This window comes from Salmo salar, chromosome 27, assembly GCF_965601325.2.
Source record: "Salmo salar chromosome 27, fSalSal1, whole genome shotgun sequence".
Lineage (NCBI taxonomy): Eukaryota > Metazoa > Chordata > Actinopteri > Salmoniformes > Salmonidae > Salmo > Salmo salar.
Genome location: NC_138317.1, coordinates 20,328,144 through 20,346,533, shown reverse-complemented (window position 1 = coordinate 20,346,533; position 18,390 = coordinate 20,328,144). Strand labels below are relative to the sequence as shown.

General features: G+C 42.9%; 1 protein-coding gene across 3 annotated transcripts in view; it reads left to right on the top strand.

The window, feature by feature from the left end:
• trappc9 (trafficking protein particle complex subunit 9) overlaps positions 1-18,390 on the top strand; it is a 298,405-nt gene that overhangs the window by 127,407 nt on the left and 152,608 nt on the right. For all 3 annotated transcript variants that reach the window (XM_014177781.3, XM_082970084.1, XM_014177782.3), the window contains one exon: positions 12,352-12,470. In XM_014177781.3, coding sequence (XP_014033256.1) covers positions 12,352-12,470 — 119 coding nt within the window. The remainder of the gene's footprint in view (positions 1-12,351; positions 12,471-18,390) is intronic.

The following is an 18,390-nucleotide window of genomic DNA, read 5'->3' as shown; positions in this document are numbered from 1 at the left end:
ATCAGACAGTACAACCGACCCACCCTTATCAGCAGGGAGGGTAAGGACTGACGTATCAGACAGTACAACCGACCCACCCTTATCAGCAGGGAGGGTAAGGACTGACGTATCAGACTGTACAACCGACCCACCCTTATCAGCAGGACGGGTAAGGACTGACGTAACAGACAGTACAACAAAACCCACCCTTATCAGCAGGGAGGGTAAGGACTGACGTATCGGACAGTACAACCGACCCACCCTTATCAGCAGGGAGGGTAAGGACTGACGTATCAGACAGTCCAACCGACCCACCCTTATCAGCAGGGAGGGTAAGGACTGACGTATCGGACAGTACAACCGACCCACCCTTATCAGCAGGACGGGTAAGGACTGACGTATCAGACAGTACAACCGACCCACCCTTATCAGCAGGGAGGGTAAGGACTGAGGTATCGGACAGTACAACCGACCCACCCTTATCAGCAGGGAGGGTAAGGACTGACGTATCAGACAGTACAACCGACCCACCCTTATCAGCAGGGAGGGTAAGGACTGACGTATCGGACAGTACCACCGACCCACCCTTATCAGCAGGACGGGTAAGGACTGACGTATCGGACTGTACAACCGACCCACCCTTATCAGCAGGACGGGTAAGGACTGACGTATCGGACAGTACAACCGACCCATCCTTATCAGCAGGGAGGGTAAGGACTGACGTATCGGACAGTACCACCGACCCACCCTTATCAGCAGGGAGGGTAAGGACTGACGTATCGGACAGTACAACCGACCCATCCTTATCAGCAGGGAGGGTAAGGACTGACGTATCGGACAGTCCAACCGACCCACCCTTATCAGCAGGGAGGGTAAGGACTGACGTATCAGACAGTACCACCGACCCACCCTTATCAGCAGGGAGGGTAAGGACTGACGTATCGGACAGTACCACCGACCCACCCTTATCAGCAGGGAGGGTAAGGACTGACGTATCGGACAGTACAACCGACCCACCCTTATCAGCAGGGAGGGTAAGGACTGACGTATCAGACAGTACCACCGACCCACCCTTATCAGCAGGGAGGGTAAGGACTGACGTATCGGACAGTACCACCGACCCACCCTTATCAGCAGGGAGGGTAAGGACTGACGTATCAGATTGTAAATCAAGCAAAGCTTGTTCCCTTAAACTGAAGTTTTTTCAAAATTAAACATGTCTACCTTAACATCGAAATCGTTGCATTGAGTTGTAGGCACAAAATATGACCCTTTATTAAGCAAGGAGACATGGACAGGGCTCAATATCTTGCTTGATAAATTAAAGACACTCTGTCTGTCCCGTGGGTTCTGAGACAGTGTTAATAGTCCCTTCTGCCTCTGGTAGTCGTATCTTCTTACCCCCATCGGGTACGGCATCTCGTTGGTACGCGGGCCACCTCCGTCTCTCGTTGGATGAAAAACTGGCACTGGAAGCGGACGAGACGCTGGTTGTAGATCGTTGGCCAGAAGGGGGTGGATAGAAGTAAGCGGCCTCCCTCCTGCGTCTGTCATGGAGAGGAAGAGCAGGACCTCTTGTCAGCGTTTCTCCAGAAGTAGACTTTGTCCTCGGTCTTGTCTGTTTTGTCTTGGTCGAATTTCTTGATTTCAACCTTCTTTATTTCTGTAGACAACTTGTCCTGGAGCGCTTGGTTAGTTTTCATCAGTTCACTGAATATGCCATCATCATTAACAGCTCCTAGTAGAGCATTGAGTTTCTCTTCAATCGTGTTATCCATTTCAATAAAAACCTTTTTCAACTGGTCAACAATTCATGTCATTAAATCAATAGAGCATTTGTTCAGGGTGACACACCAGCGCTCCCAGAAATCATCTGTACGCTGTCCCAATGATGGCACTTTTTGCCACCTGACTATATGGAGATGCGTTGTCACCTGGAGCTTAGATACATTTAACAGTTCTTTCGAGAGGTCAGAGTTACCCCTGGGCATGTCAAAAAGGGACTCCAATACATGTTCCATTTGGCTGTATTCAAAGTAATCTTGTTTGGGTCTTTGATCAGCGTCAGGAAAGGAATTATCATTCGGCAACGTTTTAGAGCTTTTTGTCGGTAGGGTGCTTTTTACTGGGAAACAGATCCCTATCAAAGGTGCTATCACGTGCTCCACTAAGGCAGTTATGTATCTTGTAAGTTTTGTGAGTAAAAACAAAGCGCGAATTAAAATCACGAATCTCGGAGCATCGTAGCAGCATTACGTGCAAAAACTCGATGTACCCAGTTGCAGCCCACTTTTTGGTAGCGAACCACTCGATTTCGTTCCTCCGTTATATCGGCATCGAACACATCACCCTCCTTAGGAGAGGGGGTAACCTCGACAATTTATTGTTAAAATGAGAGACTGCCTGGATCTTTAATTTAAAGACCCTTGCTCCCCTCGGTCTCAACGTAAACTTTGATCTGAAGCCATTCTTGTGATTTAGCTATTTATTGTTAATGTTTGTAGGCCTATGTAGCTAAATTGTACCTATGATCGTATGCTATCCATTCATGTTTTTTGTATGTTCTATTATATCTGACAATTAACCAATGATTTCAAGCCACACCCGGCCATGATTACAGACACCTGTTTGTGTTTGTCATTATCCCGTGATGAAGACCGCTTGTCTGTGGAAACGTTGGTTATCAGGTTATTAAATTATTGCATCAGAGCTCCTAGAGTGTGCGGCTCTCCTATTCTTTTTCAAATAGAATGTATACCCTCAGAAAGCTGGGAGCAACAGTAGTTGCTTCCAAAGCTATGCATTTCCCATAATTGGATTTTGAAATGTTATACAACCAGAAGCCTTTTTTCTTTCTCTCGGAGCACACATCAAGAGGCTTGCTCACCACAGCAGCAGGCCCAGTGAAACAGCGCCCAGGGACTGGGCAGAAACTTTCATTACATTAATCATGGGGATAATGCACTTTACTGTTAGACAAAATCATGGTTTTAGCTGCCCAAAAAATAGGAAACCTTTGAGTGAGGTGACCATGTAGACTAATGAATGTTCAGCTTGCAGTCTGGAGCCATGCCCCTTGACATACTGTAGGCCACTATAGCTATATTGTATCAAAGTTGTCACAAGTAGTTGTCTACTAGCTAGCATTATCAATATGTTATTAGCCTACCTGAGCATATATATGTGGATGATGCGCTTTCAGATGTCTCTTGGGGTCGATAGGGCTAAATTGAAATGCTTCTTACAGAATAAAGATATGCATAACAATGGTATCAATTGAAAGGGAACAGTTTGGAGACTATGGGAAAATTATTAGACCAAAGGGAGGACACAACAGTTCACAAGACTAAATCCAAACATTACACTGCACATTTTATGTGCATTTTACATTTACTGTACTTTTTGCCGCATTGGTTGATAAAGAATCTGAAAATACTCTGGATACATTCAGTAACATGATAAGGATATTCCTGGGAAATGTGGGTAGGTGTAACTTAAGACAAAGAAATAACAAGGGTTTGAGTGAGAGTACTAACTGTTGTCTCCAAGTGGTCACACACCTCTCCAAAGTGTTCACAGTTCCTAAGTCATTTCAATGCACTTTTATGACTCAAAGAAGAGTCTTCAACTTTAAGGTGCTATTTTGAGCTTTCCTAGCTGTACCGTAAATGAACTAGAGCAAGCAGACTTGTGGTTGTTTTGTTTGGAACAACCCTGCATCTCCGCCATCACACAATTACTGTTGTTTCCGCAATCCAAAAACGGTCCATTATAAATCGCAGTCTAGGTCAGGTGGGCATCATGGGAAAGCCTGTTCTATTGCCAACATGACTAGCTAAGTTCTAAAATACGATTTTACAGGCTTTCACATTGCAATTCAGGGAAACCGATAATCATTTTGTCATGAGTGCATTCAGAACAACCCAGGGTATGAGGGCTCCAGAGTGGCCCAGGCATCTCAGTGCAAGAGGTGTCACTGCAGTCCCTGGTTCGAATCCAGGCTGCATCACATCTGGCTGTGATTGGGAGTCCCATAGGGCGGCGCACAATTGGCTCAGCGTCGTCCGGTTTTGGCCGTGGTAGGCCGTCATTGTAAATAAGAATTTGTTCTTAACTGACTTGCCTAGTTAAATAAAAAATGACGCCATGTCATCTTGTAACTGCACCTAAAATATAGTGATCATAATCATTGACACTGGATATGACATGAACATGTGAAGGGCACGTTTGGATTCACAGGTGTTTGGCTTGCTTGTATGACATCAAAGCGGTATTCATTATAATCTTCAACGTCTCATCTTTCAAAATACATAGTCCTCTTCATTTACATAATTTCCCTCATTCAGACAACAAAAATGTGTAAAAGTTGCCCAATTAGCAGGATGGATGCGGGAAACTTCTCACGCAAATGCTCAAGTTCAGCTCTGAAGCTCAGAGTCAGAGTTCTGATGTCATCTATAGCATGTTACTGTACAGCCACTGCGTTTCAACTCAGCCGTTTGTCAGTGCCATTTTCAACCCGTATAATGGGTACGACGATAATGAAGATTATTCTTTTTTGTTCACGGTTATTGTCCATAATGGACGGTTACGCAATTATACGATAATTGTGCCAGCCCTAGTTGTTGGTTCAATTACCGCAGGGGTCTCATACCCTTTTTAATAATGTATGCAACAAGTATGCACTCACTCCACTGTAATTGGCTTTGGATAAAAGCGTATGCTAAGTAGAATATTTTATATTATTCTGTGTGTGTTGGCTGAAGTCTCCAGCCAGTGCCCTAGTCGTCCTCCCCATCTCAATAAGAGCTAGGGACTAGTGTCTGGTCGTCCTAGGGAGGCGAGGAGCAGGTAAAAGATGGGCATAGCAGACAGTATAAACACATTAGCCCATGGATGCTGAAATGTCAGCGTACAACAACGTCATTAAAAGGAAGTAAAACTGCCAGGGAGATTCATTTAGAAAAGACGGCGTAATTACAGAGGGGGGAGGGGGGCTGTCAGTGTTGTAACCTTCTTGTCGCTCCGCTCGTAATGTTCCCAATGTACCGCAGATAGAATATCTGTCAATCAACGGACTTCTTTGCAGATGATGTCATTCTGCTTTGGGGAGAGTTGCGATTCGTCCTTGCCTATTCAGCTCATCACATTACCAGTGTGATAGGATTACAGAATATGCAGAAGATAGACAGACTATACCTATTTGATTAACATAAAAATGTTTCTTCAAACATACCTAGATATGACTTTAAGGTATTCAGAGTGAACTAAGTCTTATTATTATTATATGAAGATCAGTTCCTGCAATTGACTGACTATTACGAAGCTTCCATTCTACATTGTAATGCCATAATCTGTTGGGTTCCAGAGGCAGGAGCGACAGCAGCTCAATGAGTCTCTTCTATTCAGCCCAGTATGTCTGTATAGACTGAATGGACCCTCATTTCAGGGGACCAATTATTCTATTGGCTCAATCAACAGAGTGCAGCGACCATTTAAAGTGCTATTGAAACCTGAAATTTGAACTGAACAGTATTTTGATCAGTACTATGGATCCCATTATGGATTTAATTGACCAATTATTTATTGAAAATGTTATAAACCTCTTTGGTAATTGTGGGACTTTAATACTTTTTGACAGCTTGTTTGATAAAACCGGTATCTACAGTTGAAGTCGGAAGTTTACATACACTTAGGTTGGAGTCATTTAAACTTGTTTTTCAACCACTCCACAAATTTCTTGTTAACAACCTATAGTTTTGGCAAGTCAGTTAGGACATCTACTTTGTGCATGACACAAGTAATTTTTTCAACAATTGTTTCCAGACAGATTATTTCACTTATAATTCACTGTATCACAATTCCAGTGGGTCAGAAGTTTACATACACTAAGTTGACTGTGCCTTTAAACAGCTTGGAAAATTCCAGAAAATGATGTCATGGCTTTAGAAGCTTCTGATAGGCTAATTGACGTTATTTGAGTCAATTGGAGGTGTACCTGTGGATGTATTTCAAGGCCTACCTTCAAGATCAGTGCCTCTTTGCTTGACATCATGGGAAAATCTAAAGAAATCAGCCAAGACCTCAGAAAAAAATGTAGACCTCCACAAGTCTGGTTCATCCTTGGGAGCAATTTCCAAACACCTGAAGGTACCACGTTCATCTGTACGAACAATAGTACGCAAGTATAAACACCATGGGACCATGCAGCCGTCATACCGCTCAGGAGGAGACATGTTCTGTCTCCTAGAGATGAATATACTTTGGTGCGAAAAGTTCAAATCAATCGGAGAACAACATCAAAGGACCTTGTGAAGATGCTGGAGGAAACGGGTACAAAAGTATCTATATCCACAGTAAAACAAGTCCTATATGGACTTAACCTGAAATGCAAGGAAGGAAGGAAGCAAGGAAGAAGCCTCTGCTCCAAAACCGCCATAAAAAGCCAGACCACGGTTAAAAAAAAATTGTAAATGTTATTTTATCTTTATTTAACTAGGAAAGTCAGTTAAGAACAAATTCTAATTTTCAATGACGGCCTAGGAACAGTGGGTTAACTGACTTGTTCAGGGGCAGAATGACAGGTTTTTACCTTGTCAGCTCGGGGATTCGATCTTGCAACCTTTCGGTTACAAGTCCAACGCTCTAACCACTAGGCTACCTGCCGCCCCTTTGTCCCCATGGAACTGCACATGGGGACAAAGATCATACTTTTTGGAGAAATTTCCTCTGGTCTGATAAAATAGACTGTTTTGCCATAATGACCATCGTTATGTTTGGAGGAAAAAGGGGGAGGCTTGCAAGCCGAAGAACAGCATCCCAACCGTGAAGCACGGGGGTGGCAGCATCACGTTGTGGGGGTGCTTTGCTGCAGGAGGGACTGGTGCACTTCACAATATAGATTGCATCATGAGGGGGGAAAATTATGTGGATATATTGAAGCAACATGTCAAGACATCAGTCAGGAAGTTAAAGCTTGGTCCCAAATGAGTCTTCCAAATGGACAATGACCCAAAGCATACTTCCAAAGTTGTGGCAAAATGGCTTAAGGACAACAAAGTCAAGGTATTTGAGTGGCCATGACAAAGCCCTGGCCTCAATCCCTTAGATAATGTGTGGGCAAAACTGAAAAAGCGTGTGCGAGCAAGGAGGCCTACAAACCTGACTCAGTTACACCAGCTCTGTCAGGAGGAATGGGCCAAAATTCACCCAACTTATTGTGGGACGCTTGTGGAAGGCTACCTGAAATATTTTACCCAAGTTAAACAATTTAAAAGCAATGCTACCAAATACTAATTGAGTGTATGTAAACTAATAACCCACTGGGAATGTGATGAAAGAAATAAAAGCTGAAATAAATTATTCTCTCTTCTATTATTCTGACATTTCATATTCTTAACATAATGTGGTGATCCTAACTGACCTAAGACGGGGCATTTTTACTAGGATTAAATGTCAGGAATTGTGAAAAACTGAATTTAAATGTATTTGGCTAAGGTGTATGTAAACTTCCGACTTCAACTGTATGTCTATGACGTTTCTTTCTGTCAAAAATATTTGATTCCTAAAAAGTACTTATTATTAAAGAGGTTCTCTGGTACTTTTGTGTACTTTGTGTATACTTTTAGCCAGTAGTCCTGAAAGTAGCGCTCACGAGCCAAAAGTGGTCCCTAAAAATTGCGTAGTACATCACATATTTGCAGATATGTGCACCACGTCATTGCTCTTTCGCTCTCTTGCTCTCTCTCTGCTGTGTCCGCTGAGCCGTTGGGCCCGCCCTGCAACCTCATTGGACAGTGCTGGGCAGGCCTCTTGCTAGCAGTCATTAAAATGCGAGGGACTGAAGCTCATTGGCCAGAACTCAAATTGCTAGGGGGCTGTCTTAAGTGGGGGGAAATATAGGGAAAATGGTGTGGCAGAGCTTCAAGAAAACAGTTGCTTTCAAGCTAGGGATTTTGAGGCTAATTTTGGTAAAACATTAATTCTGCTCATAGATTATGCAAGCATGAACTACACATTGAGACATCCAGCTCAAAGTGGGATTTGAAAAAAAATACTTTGTTAGGGGAGCAACTTTCACTGGGGACGGGGGTCGACATTCCAACATTTAATGAAATAGCATTTTTGTCTCCCTAGAAATGAGGCAACGATATGCTAAAGGACCATGGGACGCCTCTGAGCGGTTGGGTAGACTGTTTGGAGTGTTTATCAAAATCAAATCAAATTGTATTGGTCACATACACATGGTTAGCAGATGTTATTGTGAGTGTCGCTAAATACTTATGCTTCTAGATCTGACAGTGTAGCAGTATCTAACAGGTAATATCTAACAATTCCACAACAAAACCTAATACACACAATCTACTAAAAGAATGGGATGAGAATATATAAATATAAAATATATGGATGAGCAGTGACAGAGCGACTAAGATGCAGTAGATAATATGGAATAGATGGTGTAGTATACAGCATATACATATGAGATAAGTAATGTGAGATATGTAAACATTATTAAAGTGACTAGTGTTCAATTTATTAAAGTGGCCAATGATATCAAGTCTGTAGGTAGGCAGCCGCCTGTCTGTTAGTGATTGCTGTTTAACAATCTGATGGCATTGAGATAGAAGCTGTTTTTCAGTCTCTCGGTCCCAGCTTTGATGCACCTGTTCTGACCTCACCTTCTGGATGATAGCGGGGTGAACAGGCAGTGGCTCGGGTGGTTGTTGTCGTTGATGATTGTTTTTGCCTTCCTGTGACATCAGGTGTTGTAGGTGTCCTGGAGGGCAGGTAGTTTGCCCCGGTGATGCGTTGTTCAGACCTCACTACCCTCTGGAGAGCCTTGCGGTTGTGGGTGGTGCAGTTGCTGTACCAGGCGGTGATACGGCCCGACAGGATACTCTCGATTGTGCACTTGTAAAAGTTAATGAGGGTTTTCGGTGACAAGCCAAATTTTCTCAGCCTGCTGAGGTTGAAGAGGCGCTGTTGCGCCTTCTTCACCACACTGTCTGTGTGTGTGGACCATTTTAGTTTGTCGGTGATATGTACACCGAGGAACTTTAAAACGTTCCACCTTCTCCACTACTGTCCCGTCGATGTGGATAGGGGGGTGCTCCCTCTGCTGTTTCCTAAAGTCCACGGTCATCTCTTTTTGTTTTGCTGACATTGAGTGAGAGGTTATTTTCCTGACACCACACTCCGAGGGCCCTCACCTCTTCCCTGTAGTCTGTCTCGTCGTTGTTGGTAATCAAGCCCACCACTGTAGTGTCGTCTGCAAACTTGATGATTGAGTTGGAGGTGTGCATGGCCACGCAGTCGTGGGTGAACAGGGAATACAGGAGGGGACTGAGCACGCACCCTTGTGGGGCCCCGGTGTTGAGGATAAGCGAAGTGGAGATGTTCTTTCCTACCTTAACCACATGGGGGCGGCCCGTCAGGAAGTCCAGGACCCAGTTGTACAGGGCGGGGTCAAGACCCAGGGACTCAAGCTTAGAGAGGAGTTTGGAGGGTACTATGGTGTTGAATGCTGAGCTGTAGTCAATGAACAGCATTCTTACGTAGGTATTCCTCTTGTCCAGATGGGATAGGGCAGTGTGATGGCGATTGCATCGTCTGTGGACCTAGCGTGACAGGAGTGGGTCTAGGGTATCAGGTAGGGTGGAGGTGATATGGTCCTTGATTAGTTTCTCAAAGCACTTCATGATGACAGGAGTGCCACGGGGCGATAGTCATTTAGTTGAGTGAGTTCAGTTTTATCCGACTGGATATAACAATAAACAATAATAATTAGGTCCCCCCCCACTTCAAAAACCAAAGTTGCGCCCCTGCATGTCTTTAACAGTCATCATCCATACATAACACATTAGTAAGCAGTACATAAGCATTCATAGATGTAAAATGACAATAAGATGTACGATGGAAGACATATTGTTCACTTTGTCAACTCGCAAGATAAATGTGATTAGAACCATCTATGAGGGATTGATAGTAAAATAACATCTTTATTTGCTCTGTCTGTCTGGATGATGTGGTTCTGTCTGTAATGCTGTATTTAGTATGACTCAAATGGCTGTGAGTAATGATAGCAATAATTTGTTCAGATCCTGCATTATCTCACTCTCATTCCCTCTCATCATCTCTCTCCCTTTGCTGCTCCCTCATCTCTCCTTCTCTCTGATTTCTTTCTTGCTGTTATTCTCTCTCCTTCACTCTACATCTCTTTCTCTCGGCCTCTACTCATCTCTCTCCCTTTCTCCCTCTACTGCTCTCCCGCCATCTGAAAGAACCTCCTGCCTGCTTGTAATTTGGATGTTTGATGTTGTAATAATGACAGCAGGAAGTGTGGGCTTTTGAAAAGAGCCACTATAATTTATTCATGTTTATTTTCTGTCTCTCGTTATCTGTCAGTCTCACCTGGGCTACTTTTGATTCATATAGCTCCTAAAATAATACCAAGGAATTGTGATTCCTACTCCCGCTCTCTCTCTTTCTCTCTCCCTCACCCTCTCTCCCTTATTCTGAGACGCCTTGTGAGTACTCTTTCTCTCGCTCTCTCTCTCGTTGTGTAGGGCGGAAATTGTCTACCTGTGATTCTTCGAATAAACTAACATATGGTAATGGAGGGTCAAAGGTCCTGTGCGAGCTGCTCCCAGAGTCGACCTCTCTGCCCAGGTGTTGTCTCTCTCTCTCTCTCTCTCTCCACGGAACAGAACGGGACTTTGTTGATTTGTATTTTACAGCCTCGTGTTCCTCTCCCCTCAACAGGATATTTAAGAAGGGTTTCTGTTTACAATGCAGTCAGTCATAGGCCCCCTTTTACTAGAATAGCCTTGACTCAGCTTCTATGAAAAGCAGAAGTGTGTGTGGAGCGGAGAGGTGGCGTTGCAGAAATTCACATTACCTCATCTTTTGTGGAAGACTTTGTTGATGATTTTCAGTGTGTCATTGTGTATTAGATCAATTCACTGTCACTAATATAATCTGTAGTGATTTATATTTAGTGTCAGACTCTCCCGCTAGGCGAATGGAGAGAGAGACAGAGAGAGAGACAGCGAGAGAAAGAGGCAGGGATAGATGGAGAGTGATGGCAAGAAAAGAGGGATGGTGATGTGCGACATCATCGTCAATCTCTCCCCCCGTTACTCTCTCTCTCTCTCTCTCTCTCTCTCTCTCTCTCGTCTCTGTCTCTGTCTCTCTCTCTCTCCGTCTCTCTCTCTCTCTCTCTCTCTCTCTCTCTCTCTCTCTCTCTCTCTCTCTCTCTCTCTCTTTGTTTGTCTATTTATCTCCATCTCTCTCTGTCAGGATTAGACATGAAGATGTATGTGTGTCTGGAAACGGGCTGAAACAGGCCTTTATGGAAGCTCTAGTCAATGGAGAGACTGTTTATCAGTGTTCTCTCTTCCTCTTTCCCTCACCTCCCTCTGTCCGGATGCATATATCATCTCTTTCTGTGAGGAGGATATGGAGCATGAGAAAGACACAATGCTGACTGACACTGTGCCAGCTCTAGTGGTTCTGGGCTCATATTCACAAAGCATCTCATAGTAGTTCTGATCTAGGATCAGGTGCCCCCTGTCCATGTAATCTCATTCATTATGGTCTAAAAGGCTAAACTGATCTGAGAACAGCAGTCTTACTCTGAGAGGATTTATGAATATGGACATGCCAGCCATGTCAGTAGAATGTGTTGGAAAGCTTTGTATCAAAGAGGAATATGGAGTCAGAGCTGGCAGGCTCGAACTGTTTGAACTGGTATTCCTACCACGTCGTTCTCCTTTGTGTGTTTGTGTGTGTGTTCGTTGGCGCGTGCGTAAGGCGAGTGTGTGTGTGTGTTGTGGCCCAGATCTTTGCAGCAGCTAGCCCAGTGATTCCCTCAGGAGACAGAGATTTTTCCACTGACGTCAGAGAGACTGGGTGCTCAGTGCCTACGTCACACTGTGGGGTATTCTGTAGCGTAGCTAGCTGAAAATAGTAACTCCTTCATGCTCCTCTGAGGCTCTGTGGAGGATTGTGTTGTTTACAGTTCTGAACTCTGCGTTAAAAATATATCAAAAGAAAGATAGGTCTTGAGCTACTGTTTCATATTCTGCTCACAAAATGTATTTAAATGATCATGTCCTCGTTTTTGAAGAAGAGATGGGAGTTGCTCCTGAATTGACTAGGGATAACTTTGGGTTCAGGCAAACTCTCCCCCCAATATGTTTTTATGCTTATGTGAGTTTAAACAACTGTCAATGTAGTTAAATGAAATGAAGTCCAATTTGTAAGTCGCTCTGGATAAGAGCGTCTGCTAAATGACTTAAATGTAAATGTAAGTCTGGGGTTACTGTAGTCGTGCGTCTTCTGACTGACTGATTGTCTCTGCTGCTGTTCCAGATGGGATCAGTGTGACAGGCCTTCCCATCTCCAGCCCCCTGAGACAAGTCCTCAAACCCCGGGCCGAGACCAAGCCCCTGGGCAGCGAGTCCAGCAAGACAGACTACAACCACGTCAAGGTAGGACTGACACCTCTCCTCTTCTCTCCCCTTTCCTCCCCTATTTTCTCTAAACAATGTTATTTTTTATTACCACAGTGAGATTGCAGCAGGAACATTTCTCTACTTAATCATTTCCGTGACACTTCACTCATTTGAATTTCATGCAATTTCATTCCGAAGGTTGTTTTATTTCCCTCCTTGTATTGCTGTCTGTCTTTCAACCCATTTCCTGATGCTGCAGATAAATAATGAGCCTATCGTGTTGGGGTAATTAGGGTGGGTGTAACTGTTTGTTTAAAAAGCAGGGAGGGAGCTGAGGACAGACAGACTGCATCTTTTCCCACATAGAAAAGAAGGTACACAGAGGAGGACAGGGTGAAAGGAAAGCTAAGTCAAACTGTATCCAGTTCTCTAATACTGAATACATATTATTCCTGTTTCTAGCTTTTTTTATTACATTTTTGATGTTGTTGACATTTTCAGAATGAAACAGGCACATTACATACAACAATAAAACGTGTTCCAATAAACAGACCGAGCAACTTGTAAATAAGGAACAAATTAATAGAAAATAAAAATAAACCTATGAACGAAACAAAGAATAAAGGTAATCAATCCCAGTGAAAACACGTCTTTAAAAGCAGTTTTGATGGATATATTCTTTTAAAAGAGGGTTATCCCAGCTTTCCAGTGGTACCATGTTCATTTCACAACTCCTAAAATTGCGCGTGGCAAATAAAATAAATGCGATTACAGCAATTTATATTACAACAATGTCTCAGACTTTGAAAACGCCTGACAAAACCCATTACATATGTAGAATCTATACCGGAGGAAGAATCTCATTCTTAATTCCCTTATGTTGCCCTCCAACTCTCCACTGTAAATATGAAGCTGTTCGTTCCATTAGTCGGCTGGTTGAGCTTGTTAAGAACAGAGTAGAGCATGACATACAGGCAGCTCAGCGTCTCAGTGCAGATTCGGTTGTTTTGACAGTTTAGCTGCAGAGGTAATCCCAGAACTGTCACTCTGCCATTATGTAGCCCTGTGTGTGCGTGTTCACCTTGCGTCCATTTGTAGAGCGGGCATTCCGGATAACGGACATCAGATATGGATAAGGTGTGATTTGCATCTCCCTACCTGTGTTTGAGTGTTTATAGTACCAGTCAAAAGTTTAGACACCTACTCATTCCAGGGTTTTTCTTTATTTGTACTATTTTCTAGTGACACTGTCTGTGATTTATTTCAAATTCAAGGGCTATTTGACCAAGAAGTAGAGTGATGGAGTGCTGCATCAGATGATATGGCCTACGCAATCACCCGACCTCAACCCAATTGAGATGGTTTGGGATGAGTTGGACTGCAGAGTGAAGGAAAAGTCACCAACAAGTGCACAGCATATTTGGGAACTCCTTCAAGACTGTTGGAAAAGCATTCCAAGTGAAGCTGGTTGAGAGAATGCCAAGCGTGTGCAAAGCTGTCATCAAGGCAAAGGGTGGCTACTGTGAAGAATCTCCAATATAAAATATATTTTGATTAGAGTTTTGGTAACTACATGATTCCATATGTGTTATTTCATAGTTTTGTTGTCGTCACTATTATTCTACAATGTAGAAAATAGTATAATTAAATAAAAACCCTTGAATGAGTCGGTGTGTCCAAACTTTTGACTGGTACTGTATGTACGGCACTATATGGATTCATATTTCCTGCGGCATCTGACTCATCGTTTTGCTGCAACATTGTTTTTAGTTTGACTGACACTCTAGATTTGTTCTTAGCTAGCCTAATGATTTAAGTGCAGGTCATGCATAATATCACTCATGGCATAGTGTCTGCCCACTATTCCTTACTGAAAACAACAACTGTCAAGTCCTCCTCTTGTTCACCATCCAAAGGACACAGGGACAACTCAATTTTCCGACTCAATCTTTTTTATTTTTAGTTTGCCTTCAGTTGATTGGTCTGTCCAGTAAATTAGCCAGTAAATTAGCCAGTAAATTAGGTTGTAAACCTTTAAAGACAGAACAAAAAGTTATCTTAATGAAACATTTTAATGAACTTAAATTAGTTTAAACATTTAAATAACATTCTAAATAACTAAGATGAATTAACCATTTAAGCCTTTTACCATTGGCGTCTTTGGACTGAACCTGTGAGTGAACTTGGAGTTTTCCTTCTGAAGTTTGTTCTTCTGAATGACTGACGCCCTCCATGCCTTCACAGGTGCTCCAAATCAGTGAAAATGATTGATCAGGTGACAAGCAGCCGGTTTGCTGCTGCTTGTGCACTCTGGGAAGTGTAGTTCTTTGACTCACTCCTGATATTCAGCTCAACAACAACTAAAACCTACATGGACTGCCTTTTTTGTCCGTTTTTGCTTGAAGTAAATGTACGTTCTATTGAACGCCATGATTTTATAATGACATATCCCATTCATACTGTATGCAGCTGAAATGCCTTGTGTGCACAGATTGGGTCAACCAACTGTAGTTCTACTTCATAGATTATATTTAGTTTTAGCCTTCTCATTGCTGTGTTTGATAAGCTTTTACCTTCATCTACCTTTTTGTGTGTGTGTTAGAAATTGATGTTATTCTTCAATAACACAAACTCCAAAGCAAATCAGGGGGAGAGAAATAGGTTTATTCAAAGAGGACAAATCATAGATGTTATGCTGGGAGGTAGATGTTCATTCTCCCTTGTCCTCAGCTTTTCTCCACAGAACAAAGAAACAGGATGCCATTTATAACCCCCTGCCCTAGCCTGGAGTTGACCAATCAGAAGTCCTTTCAGTATAACTGGGCCAATGGCCAAATAACAAGTACCCTGCTCCAGACTCAATGCACAGACTATAGCACACGTAGCTCTGAGTTCAGGAGTGACATTCCACAGATTCTAAACAGCTGTTGAACTGAAGACCAACTATTTACATGGACAATTCCCTAATGACCATTAGTACTATATTTAGTACTCTCGTCCTCTCATCCTCTGAGTTGTGTATTTATCTTCAAAATATTCTTGTGTGTGTTTTAGCTTACCTTCGCCTCCATGCTGATCAGACTGCCTGTCCAATAGGAACCAGTGATATTTCCCTCTGAGCCACCTGGTGAACTTTCCTATTCCTTGTCATTATGATATTTCTACTCTGTTCCTCTGCATTTGTTACAGTGGTTAGCTACACATAACAGCCTGCCTGGAAATTCCACAGGACTACGTTCAGTCTTGGTGTGTGCGTGTGTGCGTGTGCGTATTATGCTCAACGATTCCCAGGAAATAAGATATCATAAATTTAAGGCTGTTCTGTAATCCGTCGACAGGAAGCGAAGGTGAGAGTTTGTCCTTTGACCTTTGTATTGCTAACTGTTCGTCCCCATAATTTCCCCACTACATCAGACAAGTGGAAGTGTTTTCAGAAATGTGTCGACTGTCAGGGGGAAGGACCGTCTCATGTTGAAGGAAGTCTCACTTTTCAAATACCATTCTGTTCGCAAATGATTTGCACATTTGCAATCAGTTAATGTACTATCCCCGCTCTGCCTTTCTTCCTGTCTATTTTCACTCTGTCTTTCTTCCTGAGGTCTTGCTGTGGTTCATAGTGTTTGTGTGTGGTATGCATATTTGTGTTTGTTTGGTTGTGTTTGCGTATGTTTGTGCGACAGTGTTGCTCTGTAGCATCTCTACTGTCTTTCTTACCTGTACAAGGTTGTGACTCAGGCAGTACAGGAAGAGAATAGTGTGCGAAAAGGACAGCTCCATCATATGGAGATGTAGGTGAGAGAATGGTTTGAGGGACAGGCCTGGGGAGTAGAGAGGAGGGAATAAAGTAATAATCCATCTGGTCTTTATCAGGGGTGCAAACTAAGTCATCTTTCAGCAAAATTTGCCATTTTCAATCCAAAATAGGTGACCTACGTGAATCGTGCCGATCCGATGAGAAAAGTTTTGGGGGGAGGGTGGCCTTTGGATGACTACTGGCTGTAAGTGAACGAGTGATGCGCGTTTGGAGCAATACTGGCTGAATGTAGCACGTGACTGAAGAGAGAAGAGACAACCAATTTGCTTGTTACAGAATCAGTGCGCGCACTGGAAAGACAGCAGTAGGGTGCAAAGGCAGTTTGCCAGTTACAGCAGCGCGTCCCTGAACGATAAAGAAGAGGTAGGTGAGAAGCCTGACCATCGGAGACGGGGGTGAGAAGGTGATGAAGCGTACTTCATGAGCTGTAACTGAAAAACAACTGGCATTTGGAAAGTTTGAGGTGAGGGAGAAAGTGTGGTGGAACAAGTATTGTTAACATTGTTAAGTATCTTGCTATAGTAGCTGGATCGAATTCTCCGTTAGCTAGCCAGAGAAATGTTGAGCAACATTAGCCAACTACGCTGATCAAATAATTTAGTTTATTGTTTGAAAGTTAGCTGGCTAATAAAGTCAGACAGCTAGCTAGCTAACTTTACAACATCAGATGAGCTAACGTTAGTAACCTAACCAATTGGGTGAAAATGAGGCGTTGCTTGTTAAACAAGTGGATTCAGGGATCAAGTGTAGCTGGAGCTGGGCCTGGCTTAAGCTGGATGCCACTATAGAGGTGAAATAAATGCCACACACTTTCCCTCTTTCAATACAGTGGATAAAAGGGGTATGACAAGTGTAATCTCTGCCTGAAAGAGATCAATTATGCCAACAAAGGGTATCATGCTCTGCTGGTACATTGTAGAACAGATGTCCACAGGCAGAAAGTGTACAATGTAATAATGTGCAGTGTAGCCCAAAGAGATTGCTTTTGTTGTGTTGAACTTGACAGTAACACTTTTGTATGAGTGAGGTGGAATTGTTAAATTATTTACTCAGTGGATGTTATTTTTGCACACATGTAGCCATTATAGTGGCCACTGTAATAGAGCAAAAATAGAATGTCTGTCTGTTTCATTCTATTTCTACTTTTAAGATTATTTTTTTTGCCCCCCAAGTGCAATATTTATATGCGTGTGTGGTCACAAGCATTATATTATAAAGGCTGTCATGGCTAACTGCAATATTAGTGTATTGTTTTTTTTCTTAAGACTTGAGTGTCATTTGCAGTAAAGTCTAGGCAACAAATACATGACATGTTTTAGCTGTGAGTTAGGGTCAGATGAACCACGTTTTATTTTAAACACAGAGACTGATCATGTAGATCATATTATTTTTGTTGTTTAATTAGTTAACCTGGATTTCCCCCCTGGCAGGGATTTATTACATGTTTCAGTGCGACAAGAAAAGTGTCACCTTTTTGGGCCCTCAGCAGTTTACATCCCTGATAAATAACCATTGAACTCGATGAATAAAATCCTGTGGTGGTAGAGTCATTTATGATCAGATATTGAAAACCCCAGATAAACAAACCTACAAGTGATGGCAAACTTTACAGCCATAAAGACTAAGATATCAAATATGTTACATCCCCTCCTCTACTTCCATTCATATTATCTTGGCAGAAACTTCACCTTCCCATGAATTGATTCATCCTCTCTCCACCTCCCCCGTCCCCTCCCTTCTCTCTCAAAGTCCTATGTAAGCATTTTCTTAATGAAAGAGAGTGGCCTTCCCTTGCCCGTATTGAGAGAATGAGAGAGATTGAGAGGGAAAGAGCTTCTAGGGGAGAGAGAGTGAGAGTTTCTCCTGAGAGGGAGAGCGAGAACAGTTTTGTCATCCTCAGACTAGGCAGTAGAGAAGTATAGTTCTAGTCAGAGCAGAGCAGAGAGGGGACGGAGGTTAGGGGCTCATGTAATCCAGGGGAGATGAAGCCAGCCAGGCGGCTGGTTGCTATTTTTAGCCCTCTCCACTCTTCCCCCCCACCTCCTTTCCCTCCCTCTCTTCCTGGTGCTGATGTGAGATCAGCTCTGCGAACACATTCAGACCCAGCCTACTGATGGAGATATTTATAACTGCTGTCTGCTG